The sequence below is a fragment of the Aspergillus uvarum genome, assembly GCF_003184745.1.
Source record: "Aspergillus uvarum CBS 121591 unplaced genomic scaffold BO82scaffold_10, whole genome shotgun sequence".
NCBI classification, from domain to species: Eukaryota; Fungi; Ascomycota; class Eurotiomycetes; order Eurotiales; family Aspergillaceae; genus Aspergillus; species Aspergillus uvarum.
This window is the reverse complement of record NW_020291307.1, coordinates 415,241-437,633: the sequence shown is the minus strand read 5'-3', so window position 1 is coordinate 437,633 and position 22,393 is coordinate 415,241. Positions and strand designations below refer to the sequence as shown.

At 52.2% G+C, this 22,393-nt stretch overlaps 11 protein-coding genes across 11 annotated transcripts; 3 read left to right on the top strand and 8 right to left on the bottom strand.

Moving 5' to 3' along the window:
* Positions 1-543: 543 nt before the first annotated feature.
* Positions 544-2,050, bottom strand: BO82DRAFT_429993 (FAD-dependent oxidoreductase). Its single transcript, XM_025640586.1, has 3 exons — positions 1,986-2,050; positions 1,179-1,925; positions 544-1,133 (listed from the first exon to the last, which is right to left on the bottom strand). Exons 1-3 carry the CDS (start codon positions 2,012-2,014, stop codon positions 788-790), a joined length of 1,122 nt encoding a protein of 373 aa, XP_025494881.1. The 5' UTR covers positions 2,015-2,050; the 3' UTR covers positions 544-787.
* Positions 2,051-2,260: 210 nt separating this feature from the next.
* Positions 2,261-3,058, bottom strand: BO82DRAFT_399508 (uncharacterized protein; the record flags this gene model as incomplete). The annotated part of the gene is made up of 2 exons (XM_025639121.1): positions 2,261-2,574; positions 2,914-3,058. 2 exons carry the CDS (start codon positions 3,056-3,058, stop codon positions 2,261-2,263), a joined length of 459 nt encoding a protein of 152 aa, XP_025494880.1.
* Positions 3,059-3,475: 417 nt separating this feature from the next.
* Positions 3,476-5,257, top strand: BO82DRAFT_408775 (cytochrome P450). The gene is made up of 6 exons (XM_025639709.1): positions 3,476-3,838; positions 3,889-3,919; positions 3,966-4,106; positions 4,151-4,280; positions 4,330-4,960; positions 5,084-5,257. The coding sequence occupies exons 1-6, from the start codon at positions 3,525-3,527 to the stop codon at positions 5,244-5,246; spliced, it is 1,410 nt and encodes a 469-aa protein (XP_025494879.1). The 5' UTR covers positions 3,476-3,524; the 3' UTR covers positions 5,247-5,257.
* Positions 5,258-5,262: 5 nt separating this feature from the next.
* Positions 5,263-6,237, bottom strand: BO82DRAFT_329419 (DUF3237 domain-containing protein; the record flags this gene model as incomplete). The annotated part of the gene is made up of 4 exons (XM_025633053.1): positions 5,263-5,486; positions 5,562-5,629; positions 5,740-5,949; positions 6,009-6,237. 4 exons carry the CDS (start codon positions 6,235-6,237, stop codon positions 5,445-5,447), a joined length of 549 nt encoding a protein of 182 aa, XP_025494878.1. The 3' UTR covers positions 5,263-5,444.
* A 2,703-nt stretch (positions 6,238-8,940) lies between these two features.
* Positions 8,941-9,556, bottom strand: BO82DRAFT_351844 (uncharacterized protein). The gene is made up of 3 exons (XM_025634532.1): positions 9,247-9,556; positions 9,092-9,177; positions 8,941-9,031 (listed from the first exon to the last, which is right to left on the bottom strand). The coding sequence occupies exons 1-3, from the start codon at positions 9,495-9,497 to the stop codon at positions 9,006-9,008; spliced, it is 363 nt and encodes a 120-aa protein (XP_025494877.1). The 5' UTR covers positions 9,498-9,556; the 3' UTR covers positions 8,941-9,005.
* A 1,899-nt stretch (positions 9,557-11,455) lies between these two features.
* On the bottom strand, positions 11,456-12,089 carry BO82DRAFT_351843 (uncharacterized protein). The gene is made up of 3 exons (XM_025634531.1): positions 11,887-12,089; positions 11,756-11,839; positions 11,456-11,706 (listed from the first exon to the last, which is right to left on the bottom strand). The coding sequence occupies exons 1-3, from the start codon at positions 12,022-12,024 to the stop codon at positions 11,647-11,649; spliced, it is 282 nt and encodes a 93-aa protein (XP_025494876.1). The 5' UTR covers positions 12,025-12,089; the 3' UTR covers positions 11,456-11,646.
* Positions 12,090-12,823: 734 nt separating this feature from the next.
* Positions 12,824-14,800, top strand: BO82DRAFT_408766 (uncharacterized protein; the record flags this gene model as incomplete). The annotated part of the gene is made up of 1 exon (XM_025639708.1): positions 12,824-14,800. The coding sequence occupies one exon, from the start codon at positions 12,824-12,826 to the stop codon at positions 14,798-14,800; it is 1,977 nt and encodes a 658-aa protein (XP_025494875.1).
* A 353-nt stretch (positions 14,801-15,153) lies between these two features.
* Positions 15,154-16,079, bottom strand: BO82DRAFT_351842 (GNAT family N-acetyltransferase). Its single transcript, XM_025634530.1, has one exon. It carries the CDS (start codon positions 15,937-15,939, stop codon positions 15,205-15,207), a length of 735 nt encoding a protein of 244 aa, XP_025494874.1. The 5' UTR covers positions 15,940-16,079; the 3' UTR covers positions 15,154-15,204.
* A 1,146-nt stretch (positions 16,080-17,225) lies between these two features.
* Positions 17,226-18,044, bottom strand: BO82DRAFT_399501 (uncharacterized protein; the record flags this gene model as incomplete). Its single annotated transcript, XM_025639120.1, has 2 exons — positions 17,226-17,404; positions 17,510-18,044. 2 exons carry the CDS (start codon positions 18,042-18,044, stop codon positions 17,226-17,228), a joined length of 714 nt encoding a protein of 237 aa, XP_025494873.1.
* A 985-nt stretch (positions 18,045-19,029) lies between these two features.
* Positions 19,030-19,806, bottom strand: BO82DRAFT_399500 (uncharacterized protein; the record flags this gene model as incomplete). Its single annotated transcript, XM_025639119.1, has 1 exon — positions 19,030-19,806. The coding sequence occupies one exon, from the start codon at positions 19,804-19,806 to the stop codon at positions 19,030-19,032; it is 777 nt and encodes a 258-aa protein (XP_025494872.1).
* Positions 19,807-20,761: 955 nt separating this feature from the next.
* BO82DRAFT_429988 (putative ion channel nompc) lies at positions 20,762-21,922 on the top strand (the record flags this gene model as incomplete). The annotated part of the gene is made up of 1 exon (XM_025640585.1): positions 20,762-21,922. The coding sequence occupies one exon, from the start codon at positions 20,762-20,764 to the stop codon at positions 21,920-21,922; it is 1,161 nt and encodes a 386-aa protein (XP_025494871.1).
* Positions 21,923-22,393: the final 471 nt, after the last annotated feature.

Genomic DNA, 22,393 nt, shown 5'->3' with positions numbered 1-22,393 from the left:
AGTCACGAACAACGTAAAAACCCCAGAGGAGCTGCTACTATCTAGTTGAAAAGATAGGAATTCGGTCTAGGGCTTCGTTGGCCTTTTTGAGTAATCCGGCCACGTGATCGCGAGCGAACTCCCCGCGCAGAGGGTGAGAAGTGCGTGCTTGAATTGGGTTTGATATTGGGTAAGAGCGACCTCGGACTCGGGAGGAGAGTGGATGCCACAATAGATGGCAGATGGGACGCAGGAGGAGGAAGCGTCTGTTTGAGCTTTTTCTGAAGATGCCATATCACCGACTTTGAGGGTCGAGTTGCCTTTTTTTTGGCCCCGGTTTGAGCATTTCCTTATTGTCACCTGTAGCCAGTGTCGCCAAGCAGATAAGTGTCCTGTCGTGGCAGGGGGAAAGTAACTTATAGTATGCTGCAAGTCCTGTAAGAGTCATGTGGCGTCTTCGTCTTCACGCGCTGCTTGAAAGAGCGGCTTTGGACCATGTCCTTGAACATGGAATCTCTTCTCTCATATCGGTACACTTTACTGTTACTAGAGAACTTATTCTTTCTCGTCTTGAATATCTCATCGATAGAGACAAAACCAGGATACCTCGCTCTCAAATAAATACAAATGTGCTCTGCTTGTCCCCCATGTTCCTCTTCACTATCTTCACGACCTTGAGGGTCAAATTGCCCATTTGATTGATCCTACTGTAATTCATGTCAACGAGCCGAAACTGGAGTCTCACATCATGCAGGTGAATTCAGGCATCAGTTACCCTGATATCGAAAAAGGTTATGTTGCGGAAATCTCAAGCTTGGCTCTCCTCGATGCACGACTTAACCATGCCATCTACTCGATTCGCAATACCCCAGCTCAACTTGTACCCGCTTGGACCGGCTCCATAGCAATGAGCCATTGGAACAGACTTCTGTTCGTTCTTCATACCATCCTCAGCTGTCTCCTGGAAGACAAGACGATCTTTCTCTAATCGCAGTCCACCATGCCGCATCGGACGTCGAGCAATATACACCTCGCGAACATCGAATCCAAGCGTTGGGCTAGTGCGGTCCTCTTGACCCTCCAGTAATTCCGGGCAAAGTGCTGCAGCTCTTGAAAGAATGGAAGTTGTCGCGGTATTGGAGATGGAATGCGACCTAAACCATCAGCACCGCGGGTAAAGAAGAAAGCGATGCACGTACCAATTGTTCGGCTCCTTCGTCCCACCTATAATCGTGCCCCCGCCACAAGGCCTAGGGATAATGACGGTCGTCGATCCATCAGACCAATGATGGCTCACAGTCTTGTCATAGTGGTTGGCAACCGCGATGAACTGTCCTCGAGAGGGGTACGACTGCGGATCATTGAAGCCAAGCCCACTAGCGTTGACCACCGCAAGAATACCCGTGTCCTCGCGATCCTGTTCCCGATACACGAAGACTGCCTCTTCAAGCGCTGCCAGGTCCCGACGAATGAACTGGACACCGAGATTTTCAGCTTGCCGTTCCAACCATCGTAAATACACGGGCGAGTTTAACACCCAGGCGGTATACGTCACCCCAAGCTTGACCGAACCATGACCCTCAGGAAATTCTCGGGGGTCGAGAATGCGGAAGCCGGGCCACGAGGCGTAGCCGTTTTCCTGGGTGAGCTTCGGGTCGAAGTAGGCCGGGCCCGCCACGTCGAAGTATTCCACGCCAGGGACAAACCGTACGCTAGCCTCGGGATGGATTTCCGACAACCGCCGAAGCTCTTGGTAGGTTTCTCGCATCAGCGTCTCCTCGAGACGGTCCTCGGGCTTGATGCTGGGGAGAGGTCGGAAATGTGCGCCGGCCCATGGGGAGGCATAGTCGATGTGGAAGTCGCCGGGGAGCTCTCTGGAGATGATGGTGACGCGGTGGCCGCTCTGAGCGAGACGGATGGCGCAGCTGAGTCCGATGACTCCTGCGCTTCGTGGGTCTTAGTGCGTCTGACTTTTTTCGGGGGTGGATACTACAAGTTAAGCTTACCCGACAATGATAATAGAGCCATTATTCATGGTGCGGTTGGTGAGAAGAGCTACCAAAGAATTGAGATGTTTGGGAGAGATACAACCTGCTCCAGGTTGGTGTGTTGTCGGTGTCTCGATTTGGTGGCCCCGTGACCTGCATGACTCACCGTAGCATCCCTCGAACAACCAACAAGGTGACTTGTAACCATGAAGCCATAATTATGGTAATCTCTGAAACGTGCTCGTGGGCCGTACCTCATCGATCACAGGACCATGAGATCCGGTCACACTGACTTAGTATGACACCGTTAGGAGTTGCAGATCGAGGCCCTGTTCCTTCTCACGTGCTACTCTGAGATCGTCTTTCAGCGATTGCAGCACCCGGTAACATAGCTCATCTGAAAAGAGCTCGCTCGGCCCATCGGGATGTATGAAGTCATCCAGATGATCCAAGACCGTAGCGACCATCAGATCATGTAGAGTCTCATCGTTCACTTGGAATGCTACATCGATGACATCTGCAAACCCGGCTGGAGACCATGGCGTTGCGAGAACCTCATTCGCTTTCACGTGGACTAGGTCCCGCAGCGGTTGTACATCAAAATAATCTGCGATATCAGCAACTCGAAGGTTAGATATCAGTGCTTCGGATAAGCTACGGTCATTTGTCAGAACCACTTCCCCTGTTCGAACCAGCTCATGCCCCATCGATTCTGTGAATCGCCAATGAAGTGAGACAGAAAGAATCAATGGACCCGTACCACCAATATCACGCTCCTCGGTCTTTGTACTATAGTTCCCGGTATTCTACCAGAAGACCCACAGTGGATGGTTCAACTGATACGAATGAGTAAGCCCGAGTCGACGTCTCCTTTGGATTGAGAGTTAGGTTAGCGTAGCTTGTCTATGATGGAGACTGATCGCACTCATCTTGAAACCCCCCTCACAGGCAGCCTTGATGGCTGGGACCTGCGGATAGACGATGACTCGATGGACGGAGAACTTGGTATCCCGGCACTCTAGAAGCAAGTCGGTGTATTGTTCCTGTTGAGCCAGGTCATACTGCATCAGTTTTGAGTTCGTACTAGTCATGCTTATTGATTGATGTAGAAGCGCCGAGGATTCCCATCAGTAAGAACAGTGCAGGTGGTTATTCGTAGTCAGGTGCCTTGGGGAAATATCAGCATGAAATAAGGAATAAGTAAGAAGTTGACTGTTTCAGTCCGAACCTCCGTGATGAGCTCATGATGCGCCACTCCTTTACAACAGAGCTACCTGTGCTCGGAAAACCTGAGGGAGGTATGGGTCAATTCGTGGAGAATAACTCACATCCATTCGTTGCCTTGCCCTCCGTGCCTTACCTGATCCTTATCCTTATCACAACCCCGCATGATAGCAGCCGATGAATGCTGAATCCATCTCTTACGGTTTCCCTTTGCGGATAGCTCGCTATCTTGCCGATGTTTCTTATCAGTACGGCATGTACTATTCACCAGTACTTATAAGTGTTGACGACTTCTCAACAGAATGGCCCAACGCCAGATAAGCCATAACCGAAATGTTATCAATCTGGGTGGTAGCGGCCCTGGCATTATGTTCCTTCTTTGTCAAACGACTTTATTCTCCCATTGCCAAAATACCCGGCCCATGGCTCACCAAATTCACGAGCCTACCGATCAAGTACCATGAGTTCACCACCAATCGTCGCATGTATATCCACCAGCTCCATAAGAGATACGGACCTGTCGTTCGCCTAGCCCCGAACGAGGCATCATTTGCATCTCTTGACGCCATCCGCGAGATCTACGCCTCGGGCGGAAGCGGCTACGATAAGACCGAATTCTACGACATGTTTCGCCAATTTGGGATCAAGTATGCTGATTCATCTGATGTGGGTAGTCTATCTTGCTAAATTCTGATAGAACTATGTTTTCAACTCTCGATAAATACTCGGTTTGTGATCACGTATTCCACGAGAAACAAGGCTAACAGTGAGCAGCATAGTCAGCGGAAGCGGGAACTGGCCGATAAATATGCCATGTCCAATATCCTGCGCGAGAGCCACGTATCAGCCATTCGCGACCGAGCCCAGGCTTTTCTTTCGAGGTGTACTGCCGTGGCAAAGAGTGTAGACGTTTATGTACGCATTCCCCGTTGTGACAAGGTTTACGCTGACAGTCTCAGATCTTTCTCCATTGCTATGCCCTTGATTGCGTGACGCATTTCATGTTCAGCCCAGGAGGGCTGGATTCTCTCACCAACGAGAATGACTTCCAGATCATGGAGGAGTTGACCTACCATCACAGCCTGCAGAGTATGTTTCTCAGCCAAATTGCGACCAAGTTCTGTACTCACCTGCGCAGAGAACCTTCTTCACTACTACCTCCCCACACTCACCCCATACTTCCCCAGCTGGGTCAAGCCGCGTCGCGCGCCCAAGACTAATGCGTACGTCCAGAGTATCACAGCGCAAGAGCACCCAGACAGCCACAGTCTTCTCGGGCGTCTCACTCGAAAGGAATCTCCGCTGAGTCACGATCAAGTCGCGGCTGAGTGCAAGGACCACATGGCCGCCGGGATTGACACGACCGGGGATGGATTGTGCTTTCTTATGTGGGAGTTGTCACAACCCCAGAACCGCAAATTTCAAGACAGACTCTACGAGGAATTGCGTAGTACGGCACCGGATACCCCGCTCGACAAGCTAATTTACCTTGAGGCGGTCATCAAGGAAGGACTCCGCTGCGCGCCGCCCATCCCGATGTCATTCCCTCGGTATGTTCCCAGCGGCGGACGGACAATCGATGGGACTTTTGTCTCTGAAGGGACGATCGTCAGTTGTCAGCCGTATACAGTCCATCGATTCGATGAGAGTGTTTTCCCTGAACCAGATCGATTCAATCCGGATCGATGGATGGACGAGAACGGAGCGACAGAGCGGAACCGGTTGTTCTTTGCGTTCGGGACTGGGGCCCGCGGCTGCACCGGGAGAAAGTAGGTCCCGCGGTTGTTTTGTTTCACTCTTGAATCCTCTTGGCCGCTTCGTTTGCTTTCCTGTCGTTTGATTCTTTGCTTTTCGCTTCTTCTCGAGGACCAATATATGCTAATGTTTCGCAGTCTTGCTACGGTGGAGATGAAGATCCTCCTGCGCGAGGTCTATTCGAGGTATCGCACTACGGTGGCCGCTGATATGACTGGATGTATGGAAATTGATGATCAGATAATCTCTTCGCGACCAAAGGGGCAGACATGCAGGTTGAGCTTTACGGCTAGAGAATAGATCAAGTTAGGACATGGTTTGTTATTATGTCGGGTTGCTATATACAATGCTAGCATGGAAGGGCTAAACCATCATCCTGCACTCTCAACCTAAATATAACAACCTTGTTCACGCGTTTCTTCTCCCCCTCTCAATGCCCATTTAGGGAAGTGTACCCACTCCGACTTAGATCCCAACCCACGAGCCCCCAACCAAGCTTTAAGCATCCAAGAACGTCGTCGAATTCCAATCGGAAGCCATCTAGCATTCACATCAGCACCGGCCACGGCCATCTAACCCAACCGCACTCCACCCCAGGAAGAGAAAGATACTCACATTCCAAGCATCAATCCTCAAGATCGACGTCGAATTGACATCCGCCGCATGCGTAAGCACCCCAATCGCTGAGTAGTTGACATATTAGCAACACCGCACCACGCAGCACACACGAAGACTCCCAACTCCCGCTCTGCGCATCCCCCCACTTCCCCCCAAAAGAGCAATCGATACATACCCACAACATTATTCAACCAATAATACCTCCGACTACCCGTCTCGAACACCAAGCGCAGGTGTAACTGCCCGCTCGGCGACTTGGGCCCGGACGTCTGGATGAAGATGTCCGCCCCGTCGTCGGTGCGGAGGTTGTACCGCGTGTCGGCGGAGAAGATGCCCGTGGCGGGGTCGACGAGGCCCCAGTCGGCGCCGACATCGAGGATTTTGCCTGTCGGGCTGTTTAGGTCCGTGAATGATGGAGTATAGGGAGAGGTGGGGTGTTCGTACCTGATAGTCGTGGGCCGGTGAAATTGCCGCCCACGATGGGGATGGCTTTGCGGGTGCCGTGGGGCCCTGGGGAGAGCATGAGGGTTTCGGTGCATTCTACGTAGGCGGTGTAGAGGAAGGAGAGGGTGGGGGCCGGAGGGGGAGGGGGAGGGGGAGGGGTGGTTTTGGCGGTGACGAGGGAGATGGACAGGGCGGTGGGTAGCCAGCTGGTGAGGGCTGGGAGGTGCATTGTTTCGTAGTTTTGTGGGTTGGAGACAAGCTGTGGCAGAGGTAATTGAGCTCAATGGGCTGAATTGATACATTTTGGTTGTTGCAGACAGAGGTTGATATTTATGAGCCTCGATACTACAGATGATGCCTCGGGCTGTAGGATGCGCTGTATTGCTGTATCTTATTACTGCAGTTTACGATGCGTTCGAGCTGCAGGAAATCCCGTCTACCCAAGCCGAATGGCAAGTTAGATGAAATCGTTTTCTCCACTGAGGCAGACGATCAGGACTCGATCCGGGGGTTCCCCGCATTCTGAGCGAGTGAGCGGTACTTGACCCCGCATTTTGTCTGCATTGAACTAGAGATTTGGTAAGCAATGCAATTATGCAGGATAAATAGGCTTGTGCAATAATCTTCGGCAGACCATTTCGCAGCGTATCCAACCCTAGTAATCACGGTGTTCTCAGCATCAAGGTGGAAGCAATCTCCCAAAACATCCGCGACACCGCTATTCAAAAACACTGTCACCTAAAGCGTCGACCAAAAAACCCACCATCCCTCGAACTCGCATCCTGATCCGACACAAAGATCCCCTTGCACGCCCCCAGAACATTCAGAGTCTTGGAACAGTCCTCCGCGATATTGCCCTCGGGATTGGGGTCGGAGCAGGGGCAGCTGTGGATGGCCCGCAGTTAGCCGCAGTACGCCTGCACGCCTGGCGGAGTCAGACCGATGCAGGTGTCTGTCGTCAGGATCTTGCTGAAGAGGATGTAGCGCTTTGCCATGGAGATTGTACTGCGTTCTGGAGGGAAAGGGGGCGCGGCGCGTGTGGTGGCTCTGACGGCGAGTGTTGAGAGGAGGGTGGCTTTCGGATTTGCTGGATGTTAGTGGGATGGCGGTAGAGGAGTGGAAAGTGGATTTAATTATTTGGTGTGGAGGGTTTGAAGAGAGGGATGCCTGGTTGACTTACCGATCTTCATTGTAGATGTTCCTCTAAACCGACTCTCTTTTATGATGTAGTGGTAGAGGTGTTGTGACTGATGATTGACTCTTTCAATGCAATGAGGGGAGGTGGTTGACTGGGACTAATTATCAGTTGGAGTGACAGTATTTGGTTCTCCGAGTGATATTATATCTTGAGACCCCAAGAGTCGCAGCCGCACGAGGATGAAGATGGCCCGAATCGAAACATCGCCATCCCTGTCCATCACTGGCGATCGGAAGGACCGCATGATCGACGCCTTAATCACGCTGCTTTCAAGTCATCAAGAAAGGCAAACAATTGTATTCATCTAGGCAAGAGTGGCTGGACGATCCTAGTGCACCTGGTAGAAGCACGAACCATCCACCCTCACTCCCGGGAGCTCGTTGCTCCTATTGTTACCAAGTCATCAGATAGAAGATTCGCCTTGCGATGGCGATTCACCGACTCAAAGCAGTAGGGAGGAGTCATGCGATGCTTTTCCGGGAATAATACTACGAAGATCGTTTTTTTCATGCATGACTCAGGACCGCCCTATGATATAGCGATCATAGAGCGGCATGCTGTGCTAGAGGACACTTGCGAATAAACACCTCGCGGCTACCTGCTCCGATGACAGCCTCTTCATGCCCATGGTCTAGTTCAGCATGTGGAGTGTCTCATACATATGTTCCACATCTGTGACTCTATCCAGAACCTTTCTAGCATGAGCACTCCTATCATATGACTGTCCCAGAAAGATGAGCACTGCCACTCGCAAGAACAACCACAGCAAAATATCATTCTGGGAGCAAAGATGACCCACCTGGTGGTCTTTATCATCTAAGATGACAAGAATTTACCAGTTGCAAAGCGACATTGACCTTCGCCCACGACAAGGCAAACTATGCACTGAACTGGGGACGCTCAAGCTGTCAAGCTCGTCAATGCTGTGCTATAAAGTCGCTCCCGAGTTGAATAAGAGGGCATATCGGAAATTTTAGATTGCATGCCCTGTGCAGTAGTAAAGTACCAATTCATGCGTAACCTGAGAATTCGAGTTGCCTTCCCCCAAACCGGCATTTAACCTTCTTGGGCGCATATATCTGGAGCTTCATCTGCATATCAATACCTTCTTCCACACTGAACAATTCTCCACCGACTGAGGGATCATACTTAGCCTTGGGGCGAGACCAAAGAAGTACAAGTTCAAGAACAAGTGCAGAGCCACCGGCAAATATGAATAGAATAGATCTTCTTTTGGAAGGCCGCTTCAAGCAATTTACTCAGCCACCTCGTAACCTCAAACCCGAAGTTATGAACCGTTCCACTCAAAGGCAGCAAACCACCACGAACCACGGGGCGATCGGAGTATACGGGCCGGAACCATATCTAGCCTTTGATCCGAATCCCGCATTTGGATGTCTCGCCACGGCGTCGGGTGCGGATGTCGTATCCGCAGCATCGTTAAGTCTAATTCGAGAATTTCTCTCTGCAGTCGAATACCCTAAGACAATTTGACTATCACGATAGGTATTCCACTATTGCAAATCCAAAACATTTATAGAAACACCCCAAATGTACCAGTACACATCCCAAGGAAGGAGCGTGCGAATTGGAGGTATTCTCTCTCCTCCTCCAAATCAGAAATCTTCAACAAATCGCGAAGGTGACGGACCAAGCACTCAAATGACAAACAGATACAGCGGTGGAGAGAAAACAAAGAAAGAAGCAGAAGCGAAAGGGAAAAGAGAAAGAACCCACGCAACAGAACCCCACAACCGAACCCGCCAGTGCGCCATAGATCCACCGTATGCTACCCGACTTCAACACTTGGGCAATTTCACAGATGCTATTACACACTTACATCAATTCAAGCTCGGCAAGAACAGAACAAGAAAAGGCAACTTACCGAAGCCAGAGCACGGCTGCACAGCGGGATCAGTCCGTCGAACCCAGGAGCTTCCGGATCCGAAGGGTCCAATTCTTATCCAGGTTCTAGGGGTGTTGATTAGTATTAATGCTTCCAAGAAAAAAAAAGAAATGGTTCAGGGAAGTAGGGCATACTCGTCAGTCAGGATCTGACAGGTGAAGGTGACCCTCTTGTTCTTGGCGAACGTCGGCCCGTTGACCGCGCAGGGGGCGGGGAGCTTCTTGCTGACGATGTTCCCGAAGATCGAACAGGAGACTGAACCTGTAGTGGCCTGGCGGGCCTCGATCTCGGGCTCGGGGTCCGCAACGGGGTCGGGTTCTGCTTCGGGGGCTGCGAGGATGGTGGCGGGGAGGAGGGCTGTCAGGAGGATTGGGGTGAGCTTCATGATGTGCTGGATGCTTTGGGGCCGGTGTATTGACTTATATTGCTGTAGGCGATGGCAATGATCATGAAGGTAGGGCGAGGAATGTGGGGAGATTTATACTCGGTGGTGCATCCTACTACTTTCTTAGACTGCCATAAGTCAATCTGCATGTAAGGCTGTGCTGAGTGGAGCACGCTCGTACTGCCTCACTTGACCTTCGTCGCCAAGTATTGTTCCACTATTCAAGAGGATACTGTCAAGACAAATTGTAGATCATCCGAGGAGGCCCCTCGTTCAGAAGCTGGGGACCCGGGGTTCGACGGTCTTGGCGGGACCCAGCGGTCTGGCCCTATACGAAGTTGGGGACAAAAGGTGCGGCTAGTCTTGACATTAGATAATCTTAGCGGACTCGATCAATGATCAGGATTTTTCTAGGCCGGAATGAGGATGCACATCAAGACGGATGAGGCAGTGTACACTGCCAACCTAAAAATTCGTCACGGCGAGCGCCTAGACTACAGGCCCGGAGTTCGGGAACCTCTCTTGGCATTCTCCGCCCATTCTTGGCTTCTCGTATATTCCCTGTCAATTACCACAGGATCATCGAATATCCGTGAACAAACAGCACCTCAACAATGGTGGTTATAATAGCTGTGCTCTGGTCTACCAATCATGGCTCAAATGATCTTGTATTGCTTCAAAGTCAGAATAAGGATATTTAATCCAATGGTAAGCGAGAGTATATGTTAAACTATCGAGAGATCCGAATGCTTCGCCACTAATTTCTATAACCTGGGACTCCAGGCAGCAAGCTCAGACAGCAAGCTCAGACAGCCACCTTAGCAAGGTCGACATCAATGCAGTCGGTAGGAAGCGCGGCACCGGACCGGGTGGCGTAGATCATGCAGGTGGGAGGACCCTCGGCGTAGAGTGAGACGTGGGGACAGGCGACGAACTGGCCCTGGACCCACTTAAGGGCATTGTCGCTGCCCGTGGTGAATCCCTGGGTCAACCCTCCTGCAGCAATGCCATCGGTACTCTTGAGGTCGACATGTCCGTCGGTGCCAACGTAGACTAAGGCTCATGTTTAGTGCCTGATGGGGCAGGAAGTTACGAATTTGCAAGACTCACCGACATCACCGTTCTGGATACCCAGAGTACCATCTCCACCGGTGAAGTTGATTCCATATTCACCTTGAGGGCCAGGATGAAGGCGTCGCCTTGGCTGATGAGGGCGCGGCCCTTGAGTTCGGTGGCGCAGGACTGAGCGCCGCTGATGACAAGTTGGAAAGGCAAGGCGCTGGAAGCGGCGGCGGCGAACACGCTGGAGATGACAGCGGACAGAGCGAAGACAATCTTAATTTTGACGGAAGGAGATTGATTGACTGGGGTTGGAAAGTGGAAGGGGCTTGTATACTGCAGTTCCTGTGTTGTTGATGCGAATGGTGATAGGAAAGGAAGGTACCTCACTGCCCTTTTATATGTGTACTTCGGGCGCAAGTCCCACCATGGGTCATCTTTGATACCATCATTACAAATCTAGCTTTAGCCTAGAAACTTGGAAGGTGGAGTAGTGCCATATCAATCCATCAAGGTTCTCACAATGTCTTAGTCGTCGTTGACAAATGATACCATCAGACTACCCTATCCCATTCTACTCATTTACAGCCAAGGGTCTTATGATGTCTCATTTTCTGTGGAGAGCCGAGCCTACCAGACTAACTATTGCTCTACGTATATTAATGGACAAGGTGCTCAATTGCGCTGTTACCTGGGGCATGATGTCAAGAACTGTGTATCATAAGGTCCTACAGAGGCATTCGCTGTCATGACAGGTATGTCCCACTGGGAAAAAGAATCACAGACCCACCTGGCAGTTGTCCAAGGTCCAATGAGCGTGAAGTGGTAAGCAGCACAGCCCAGAGGCGATAAGGATTGCCTGAGACGACGTGTAGAATCTACGGGATGGTACGATGTGGATCCAACGTGCTTAATTCAACAAATATACAACAAGCAAAACAGCAGACTCATGTTGAATGAACCAACTGTAGCCGAGTCCTCCGTCCTATCGCTGGCAATCAGTCAATCCCCGAGCATCTCCTTGGTCGGCCCATCAACCCGACCCCTCCAAATATCCAGAGCTCGCGGCGGAGCTGACCACCACAACAGCTCAGCTACAAACAGCTGTGAGCCGGATGGTGTCGAGGTTGCAAGTATGTCTCGCCCCGCACTGGTCCTGATTAGTACGACGAACTTTGCCACAGGAGAAAGAAACTCACGCGGTGGTTGTTGGGGCACGGAGCGTGGTAGACGCTTCCCGGGCGCTTCTGCGCCGTGCACTGCTGCGTCACGCTGCTGCAAGTCTTCGACAGTGTCAGTAACGATCCCTTCAATGACAAGACTGACTTACTCCTCGCAGGATCTCCTGAATGGAAGCATTTCCATCTACCTCAGCTGGGGCATCTGCAACGTCGTCGACCGGAGCGGCAAGACCAACTCCGGCAAACAGAAGGCCGAGAAGGGAGAGAGAGATGATGCTTGCTTTCATGGTGGTGATTCTGCTTTCCTGCGACTCTAGCTAATAATGTTATCGATAGGCTAAATCACTGGCCGCTCTGGGGATTGATACCTCAAGAATGGCAGACGACGAGCGTCCTTTTATACCTGCGAATCTCCCACTGCTTTCCACAGACATATTCTATGGCTTCAAATTCGTCTTCAAAACTGTGGGGATATTGTTCCTGGTGGAGAGAAATCGATCCAACGTAAGCATTTGGCGTTGCTTGGTATGACCATTCAAGAATGCGGGCTCAGAGCTGTACTTCGCTGCTGTCGCACAAAGCTCGTATACTTCTGGGGTTGAAGCCGCCCCCAAACGCGTGGATGCACCTGCGCACAACTCAAAATTAACTGGATGATGTAGCCTGTACCTCTTTCCGCCATGTTGATAGACATACCCCCGCAGACTCGGAGGGTACAGGCACAACTGGATGGAACATAATGGTGGTACAAGGCGTCCCGTGGCCCCTCGCATGGTCTGCAGCCGCCTGCACGACAGTTGCCATCGGAACAAATGAAGGTAGAGACTGCCAATCATCTGCCTTCTCAGAACCGCGAGGTCTAATTCGCGGTTGACGAACAGACGAGCGACAGGGCCGAGGATCAGATTAGGGCTGCAGCGTGGACGACGTGCAGCCAACCAGAATGGGCCGTTCTAGTAGGGCTGTGATTGGCTGCACCTACTTGCATCATGGCCTTCAGGGGCCCTATTTAACCAGCTCGTTATCCGCAGCAGTTTCCTTTCCACTCCTCTTCATCAAGACTTTTTTGAAGTTGAATCATCGAACATGCTCTGCAAGTACTGTGACCGGATCTTTCACTCCCCCACCTTGAGCGGCCCCCATCATTTCGATGCTGCCTCCTTGACCGCGGCAGCCAGCAGCGGCTGCTATATCTGCCAGCCTATGCTGCACGATCGATCCCAGCATGGCGGCTCCCTTGACGGAAGCTGGAGCTATCGCATCTATACCAACCAAGGCTACACCCAGGTGATCCTCGACCACCAGAGGGATGACCCACAGCTTCAAGAGAGCACCCCATTCTGCTACACTCTGATTGCCGTTCCCAGCGCCATCATCCCGTTCAATTCCGCCCCTCGTCTTGGGAACCCTTCCATTCGGCTGCGAGATGCTAGCACGGCGGTGGAGAATTGGATGAAGACCTGCCAGAATGAGCATGCTTGTGCTCAGAACTTCCAACCAGAGTACTACCCGTCGCAGCTCTTGAACGCATCGCGTGGTGGTATCGTCCGCTTGATCACTCCACTCGAGACAGGACACAAGAGACTGTACGCAGTTTTAAGTATTGATCTCCCCGCAACAGTGGAAGGAGAATGGTATTCCACTGCGGAAGCGTTGCGCACCACTGGCGTGCGCATTCCTGATCTTCCCGCAGCCATTGGCGAGGTCGTCACTCTACTGCTTTCGGTCGGGATCAACTACATCTGGATCGAGCAATTGTGCCGTGGACCAGAGGACCAGCCTGACTATATCAACAATGAGCACGAAAAGCTTCGTCTCTACTCCAATGCTGTCCTCACCATTGCGGTGTCCACACCCGAAGATCTCGCCCAGAGTGTCTTCAGCCATTCCCCAGCAACTTCGCACGTCAAGCTCCTCCCATTCCAGGTCACCAATGTGACTGGAGTTATGAGCGAGGGTTTCATGAGCAGCAACATGAATCATGACGATGACTCCTCAAGCTCGAACCTTACCATCCTTCCCTGGACCTACCTCTCGCAAACCCTGCACCACCAGCACAACTCCTCCGTGACAATCCAGACCCGCCTCGCCACTCCCCGCCTGCTGACAATTTCCCCCTCCGCCGCAGAAGTGTTCTGGGAATGCAGCTGCCTCAAACCTGCCAGCGAGACCCTTCCCGCCGGTATTCTCCCTTATCTCCCGTCTTCCCTTTTGGCAGGCGTGGAACGCTTCCCCAACCGCGACACCGCTCTCCCCGCTGATGCGGACTGGTCCACCCTGCTGGAATTCTGGTATAGGGTTGTGGACGAGCACACTGCAACCCTTACAGGTGGGGTAGAGAGGATGCACTCGGAGAAGATATTGGCGGGAGTGGAATGGGTGGCGGATGAGGTGGGGGAGCGGATAAAAGCTATACAGATTTCTGAAAATGAGGGAGAGGAGGCGATTGCAAAACGGGAAGAGGCAGCCGTGTACCTGGCGGGACATTTTTGGGGATCGATGCCTTTGTCGCTCGGTTGGAGGGTTGGTGGTTCAGACTTCGGTAATAGTGGTCGGGCAAACAAAAGCGATCGCGTGCCCAGTTGGAGTTGGGCGTCTGTTCAAGGAGGGAGGGTGTTTTCCCCGCTGGGCTTGAGTGTGAGGGATGACCAGCGGTGCCTGGCTGAGAAGGTGGGGTATCGTCGAGACTCACCAGCGGGAGCAATCACCATGCTCAGTTTGAGAACGTTTGTGCTTGACGCGCAGTTGATCGGTGGTGGAGGGCACAGGGTCAAGGTGACGGGGTTGGAGGGTGAAAGGTATTGGGTTGAAGTGGAGTGGGATGGTGAGGATGAAGAAGGACTATCATCTTTGCGATTGGCAGTATTGGTAGAGGATGAGTGGCTCAGGCAATGGAGTGGACTCGTGCTGAGGGAAGTTCCTGGTAATGATGGGAACTTCCGGAGGGTCGGATGCTTTGTGCTGAACACGATGCAGGGGGAGGAAGGTTGCAGGGAGGAGAAGTGGAAGACTGACATTCGAAGGGCAGCGAGCGATTGCATGACAGTTGTGAATCTGGTTTGATCTCGCTTCTGTTCTTTTTGTCCCTTGCGTATCTTTTTCTTCTTTTTCACTTTTTTTCATTTGTCTTTTTGTTGCAGTCGCAAATTAGGATACGGAGGGTTGGTAGACTGAATTCAGTGCCCATTCTTGATCTGTTCGCTTTCACTTCATGATGTCACATCTCAATCATAAAGGCGGGCAAGACGCAAAGTCAGGTACTGTAGTGGACACTGGTCCCTTACAAGTAGGGAGCATGTATGCACACCAGCCACTACTGTGGCCATCATGAATATTAGACTGTCGGGAGGCGTGAGACCTGCACTTTGACTTCACACTTCGTTATGCATGTATAAACTAATTGAACAAATCAACCATACACATCTCTGTTCTATGCCCGTAGATAATATCTATACTACAAGTAACCTTTACCGACTAAACTCCAACATCATAATCAAACCACTCCGCGAACTATACTTCTCTCCACTCACATCCTCCGGCAACAGCTCGGCATCCCCATTCGCCACCAAAGCCTCCGCCAGCGTACATTTCCCCGACTCCCTGAACCCCAAACTCTGGTACAAGCCCACCGTCGCATGATTCTCGGGTTTGACCATCAACCGCACCCAGACCCTTGAGGGAGACGACCGATAAGAAGCCAAGTACTTCAACGCCTCCTGGCACAGCTGCTTCCCGAGTCCACGGCCCCGATGATCCGGGAGGGTGAATAGGCTGAGCATTTGCCAGAGTTCTTCCCCCCTCTCTTCCTCTTCTCCATTGGTGGTGATGAAAGTGGGGCTCTTCTGTCCCGACTCTTCAGGAAGGATGAATTCCTCCGGACTGAGTGCGCGTAAGGTCAATTGACCCACCCAGATACTCTCTTCCATTCCGTTTCCTTGTCTGTCGTCATGACTTGCTGCATTCGAAGTCTGATGGATAGGGGTCGCCGCACAGATAAAAGTCTCCTTCCCGTCCGAGGCGAGGCGGCTCGCCCACCCGTCTTCCAGGATGCCGGCTTCGATCTCGTAGGTCGAGGAGAACGAGGCCGGGGCGACGGACAGGGCGCGCAGGCGAAGTTGCTTGTACCTCTGGGCAGTTGTCGCCAGAGTATCATCTTTGCAGAGGCGGAAGACTGTGTATTCGTAGGCCGGGGGCGAAGTCATGTTTCTGGTTGTGTTGTTGGACTGTTCTCTTGTTTATTCTTGCTTTTCCTGTTGTGAGTTTGGGGGAGTTGGTAATGTGTCATGAATCTGAATCTGTAGATAGATGTTAAGGGAGGAGGGGGTGACTAGGAAGATTCTTATGAGAGTACAGAGTACTGCACACTGCTAAGTCTGTTGGCTGAGACTCTAAATATACTTCGTCGCGATAAGGATCGCTTCTAAAATTGGAACTATTCATGGATCCGACCGCGGCAACTACCGAATACCGGCACGCGGCCTGAGAGTGGGGGGTTGGATACATGATCAGTAATCACAATATACACATTCGGAAAGTCTCACACCTCCCCGGGTCCAGTCTAAACCACAATGGTATTATTGTCCCTCCCAACTGTCCTAGCGTTGAAAAAATTCGTGAAATAGAGTGCCATTGGTCTCTTGTTGAATTGAGGCGTATCAGTAGACATATTGGTATTTACTAAAGTCACCTGACGTGAGGAAAGGCGAGTAAAGATTGAGCAAAAGTAGGTTGGAAGGGGTGGGACTTCGTAAGCGGTGTGAGGTCGGCGGTATTATGTGTCTCTGGGCTGATTCTTGGTCAGAAAAGAATTGTTATAGATTCCGACTGTGATGTGGCTGCCTGAGGCCCAGGCAAATAGACGAAACCTCGACAGTCTTGCCGCCCTCGGGCTGACATCGACAAAGTCGGCCTCCAGAGCTTGGTCTGGCTTCATCAGTATTTCTGTGCATATGGCGAATATAAGGTTGAGGATAAGATAAAACAGCACATACGACCACAGGGTGTGGAAAACAGGGCTTCCCGTCCGCTCAGCCGTACTTAAGCCACACGCCGGGAGGTTAGTAGTTGGGTGGGTGACCACCAGCGAATCCCTTCTGTTGTATGTTCTCTCTTTTTGTCTCATGAATCAATCGACCGATACCTCTGCTCTTCCCTCCTTCACCTTCTTAAACAACCCTTAATACCCATCACGCCTGATGTGACAGCAATATCACTCGTTCACTTCAACTACACAACTCCGTCATTGACAAAGTGCATCCTGGAGGAAGGAACTTTGGACTAATTGGACAAGAAAAAAGAGGATTCATAAGTGACAAAGATAGGTTTGGAATTGTATATCTTTGCATAACTACTCCAGGAAGTCTATACTTCACATGACCTAGTCTCGATCCCGAGTCAGTATGAGGCTTTGTTGTTCTATCGCAAATACCGCCACACACTCTTTACCCCTGAGGGCTTCTGACCTCATTTTCTCCCATTTGACAGTAAATTACTCCTCGATCGCATTGGCCTCCATGTCAACCACGCCATCAGGGGTACACAACCCAAACTGTCTGAGTCCAATGCCCAGTTGGCCATAGAGCCCATCACCAGCCGACCACAAAGATCCACCAGTGGTGACAGCTATAACATGCCGGCCACCCGCAGCTGCATGCTGAATCCGCAGAACTTGTGTGTTTGTAGGTTAGTCACGAGGGATCGTCGCGGGTCGAAATTCAAGGCCCTTTCAGGAATTGGCATACACAATGTCCGGTCAATGTCCGCCTTTCGAACCCATCACAAAAAAGTCGCCATTATAGGTAATTGCAGTTGTATAGGCGCCGTCCGTAGAGAGGTCTTTGATGGGCGGAAGAGGCAGTTTGTGAGGCTTATAGTCTAGCTGTCTCAGGAGTCTAGCAGGCCACCCAGTGACCGGCTGATTCAAGATATGGGCCTGAAATTCAGCTTGCTCAACTTCTTCGTCATCGTCAGGGGGAGCGGATGGCTGTTCCGGAAGCTCGTCGCCCCACGGGATTACCTCGCCTGCCTCCGTGAGCGCAGCAAATTCCAATGTCAATTTGACCACGGAAGAGGCGAAGGTAGCGGTGTAGATTGGAGGGGGGCTGTCGATGGGATCCTCCAGAAAGGAGCACATGTGCTCCCATGAGTCCCGCGATACAACTGTCTCCGAATTATCCACGAAGACAACCGCTACCGCTCCTGAGAAAAAGTTCGGTCCAGTCGTCGACTCGTCTCGCAGCAGTGTGCTTGATGCCTTTGGCATCAATCCTGTGGGAGTCAGACTTCCTAGCGACCAGAAGATTCCCATTTCTGAGCAGAAAAGCGAAATCGTCTGCGAGTCGGATGGCTTGGATGATGTTCTTAGTGCCTACCTCCATTACCTCCGCGCGCTGAAGATTCGGACAGAGACCCCCACTCAAAGTGCCTTAGGTCTCCGTCCACGTCGAAAAAAGATGGAGCCGGTATCGCAGCTGACGGCGCGAATTTCCTTGCCTTCGAAGACTTTCTTCGGTTCCAGAACCTAGAGCGGGCAATGCGGGGTGTACTCCAGGTCCAGCTCGGGGTGCTCGCAATGATGAAAGGCAACGTCCCGTCTCCGACAAGCCCGTGGCTCCCCCAGAGAGCCGTCGCTGTTCTCACCGCAGCCATAAAGTTGCATCTTCCATTTTGATCAAGAAATGGAAGGAGGATCAGAGGAGAAAGAATTTCAATTGGGGGGTGGCTACCACAAAGCTGGAAAGTGCTGACTGCCGCTTCTTAACCAGGGGGTTGTTGGTTCAAATGTTTGGTTTCACTACGCACAGTCGTAAGCAGAAAGTATTTGACGCACCCGCTTTTCTGAAATCTACCGTGCCCCTTCAAATATAAATGAAAATCGTCTCAAATCGAAACCAAAGCGTGTTTGATAGATTCAGCCGATAAAATTAACTGGGCTCTGTTAGTAGAGAGGTTGTTCAAATCGAACCCTGTCCGCTATCTTGTCTCCAAGATCAATGAGCTTGACTCGAACGTGAATTTAAGATCTTTGAATCATTTCTCTCTGCGAGCAATATTTAGAATAAGGTCTGTCGGCCTAGCGATCTCTAAATGCTATCATACACCACGTCAACTCACCCTGTGCTTGAGAATTAGAATAAGGCTCAAAGCACAACAATGCCAGAACAATGGGCCAAGCGAAGACAAAACATATTATACAGAAGTCGAACAAAGCCAAATCCCGCGGATCCATCTAGTCGCGAATAATAACCGTAGACTCCTCCCAAAGCACGGAATTTCCAGATCTATCTTCCTCGCTAGGTACATTTGCAGGTGACATAATGACCATAATAGGAGTAGGTCGTGCGCGACTGGCAGGCACTGACCGACAGGGGCGCGACGGTGAAGGAGCGCACGTTGCCGTTCTCGCAGCGGTGGTGCGGCCAGATGATCATGGTGAGGATCTTCTCGGCGAAGGCGTTCTCGAACCGCACTCCGTAGTAGGCCTGGTTGTGGTTGTAGCAGGTGCTGCCGTAGCGGGTTACCAGCGCCGAGTCCGTGCAGGCCGAGTAGTCCGACAGGTAGCCGTAGTAGTGGTAGTGGGTGCGCTTCGCCAGCCCCCGGGGATCGTCCCGTCGCCCGAGATCCTCGTCGTTGGTGGTGGTGCTGTTGGCGCTGGCGGACAGCCGGGTCCCGATCGGCGTTTGGCCTTGGGCGCCCTTCGCGAGAAGCCACGCGTAGGTCACCGCCCTCACGGAAAGGCTGTTCTCCTCCTGATTCGTGTCGGCTTCGACCGTGTCCTCGACGGCGACTTGCAACCCCGTCATCACCTCGGAGATGGTCAGGCAGTCGTAGAGCCCGCTGTCCGCTCCGTCCAGCGTAATGGTTTGGTTGCTTCCCGGCGGGAGGATCACCGTCACCCCGGCGTCCACGTATACGCGGTAGCTGGTCTCCAGGCTGGTCAGGCAGGCCAGAAATGTCTCGGTGGTACCCTCGGGCAGCTCGCCCGGGCCATAGACGGTGACGTTTTGCGCCGTCGCGCCGTGCACGGCGCACGCACCGGTCAACAGGGCCATCCAGATTTGAGTTCGCATGGCTGCTTAGGGGGTTCGCGACTTGTTGTGAATGGTGCTGCGAGACGCACACAAGTTCATTGGTCTCAGTACGACACAAATTGAGAACTCAAGAAGGGGAGGACATACCCAGTCAGAAAGGAAACAATGCTCTGGTTGAGAGAGATGTACTGTCTCGAGTAAAGGACGTTGAGCGTAGTATTTATATACAGTACTACGGCCATGCGCTGCGGCATGAATGCATACTCCGAGCTATTGTGTCTTGTCGCATCTTGGGATTCAAGTCACGGTGGATCTTGGGTCGTGAAGGATTTGGGGGCCAAATGGGGGGGTTTTTTTTTTTTTCTTTTCGTAGCCCCTGAGTACTATCCATGATGCTTGTATACCTTGCCCAGATGAGAGTCTGCACAATGGTTCTCCACAACCCGTTTGGAAGGACTTCTTAGTCCTCCTTCTTATCGGACTGGGACACCACTCTCATGGTCGAGGCTCAATCGGCCCCAGAACACTTCGCGAGACAGCCAATCAGAACTCCGTTGATATGCTGGTGCCTATTAAATTTCGGTGTGCGGAACTGCCAGGATCGAAGTTAGCTTGCTTTCATTGGAGCTCCACTGACTATCAGAAATAGGCTTGTTAGCTTAATTAGCTTAAGCTTCCACTTAGCCGTGCCTGATGATTCGGTGATCCTCCCCCACCTGCCACGCACATACGTACATACGTACATGGAAGACTATGTACAACATCTGGTACAAGGCAATAGATGAACTACTATTATTCAGCCGAGGTAACTACAAGATAGCCCAGCCCATCGAGGCGGGCCCGCGAAACGACTCGGGAATAACTCACCTGACCTAGTTTGGCTAGTCTCTACCCAACACCTAACAGCCTCATCAGTTTCTGTGCTTATCGTCCCCACATCCGCTTTTTGTCTCCCCTTCTTCCCTTCCCAGACCCAACAAACGAGAATCGGAAAATGAAGATAATTGACTTACCAAGCGAGCTCCTGCAACACATCGCAGCGCAGCTTGATTCCGCCGCCGACCTCAATGCTTTCGCGCAGACCTGCGCCCGCGCCTACCAATTGGTCAGCCCTTATCTCTACCAGTACGACGGCCAATACTGCGGCGGGACCGCGCTATGCTGGGCGGTTGAGGGAGGCCATCAGCAGACGGCGCAGAAACTGCTGGACCTCTATCGCCCTCTGCTGTCCGATTCACAGATGCAGTTCGTTGCCCACCGGGCCCTCGTGCTGGCGGCACAGTACGGCCATCCGTCAATCGTACAGATGCTGCTTGGATTGGAATGCGTTGATCCGGACGTGCGACTGATTCCGACCTCTAAGGTGACACCGCTCATGTACGCGGCATCCGCGGGCCACGAGGAGGTGGCCCGCGTGCTTCTGGCGACGCAGCGAGTCGACGTGAATGCGCGAGACGGCTGGGGCGCCACCCCGCTACATCGCGCGGCGGCGGCGGCGGCCGGGAGTTCTCCGAATGAGGCAGTGGTCCGGCTGCTTTTGGCTACCCCTGGCATTCGCCCAGACCTTCGCGATTATCATGGTCGGACACCGCTGACGTGGTTGGCGGGACATGGCGAGGCGGCTTTGCTGGAGTCGCTGCTGTTTACCCACCATGTCTACCCCCATCCGAGGGACGAGGCGGGCAATATCCCATTGTTTGAGGCCGTGCGAAACGGGCACGAAGCGGTAGTGGATCTCCTGCTTCGGGCTGGCGGACCGGGTGATGTCCATGCGACCGATGAGGACGGAAAGACCGCCCTGGCCATGGCGGCGGAAGAAGGCCACGTGGGAGTCGCGCGGCTGCTTTTGGCGGCTGGTGCGAATCCCGATGTTAAGGACACTTTTGGACAGACTCCGCTGGCCAAAGCGGCGCAGGCTGGCTGGAAAGAAGTTGTGGAGCTTTTGCTTCTCACGGAGGGTGTGGACCGTAACTCTCAGGATGCCGAGGGTCGGACTCCGTTGTCACTGGCGGCGGAGAATGGGTTTGTGGACGTCACCAAGGTGTTGCTCGCAGCGGATGCCGATCCAACTCTGCCCGATCAGGACGGGAGAACGCCCCTTGCTTGGGCGGAGGACTTTGGGAATGAGATCTTGGCTGACTTGCTGCGCGATTGAGATGAGCGATATATGAACTCAACCTCAGGTGGAGTATATGTCGCTCTCGCCGCTGTTCGTGTAGCTTCTGCCACGTCTTTGCATCGTGCTGCGTTCATGGAAGCTAGTCTCAGGCGTGCTCTCTGGACCCGGTTTTGGCAAATATGATTGGCCAGTATCATAACTGCGAGCAGTTTGAGGTACTCAGGAATACGCGATATGTAACCATTTCTTGGTTCTTGGTGGTTGGCTTGTTGTTGAACTATCTCCGATATCAACAGGTGAAGCAGCCTGGTAACCGCGTTGGATCACGTGGCCGGATTACGCAGGAACGCCGACAATAACATCCCAATGTATAAGTTGTAATGTGGCTACAGGTATTTTCCATAGTAGGTTATGTTGCGGTTGATCTATGTCACTTCGATTATATATTGTTCTCTCTTCCAGCAAATCAAACATGCCTCTGCTCTTCAGCTCTCCACGGGCTTAATG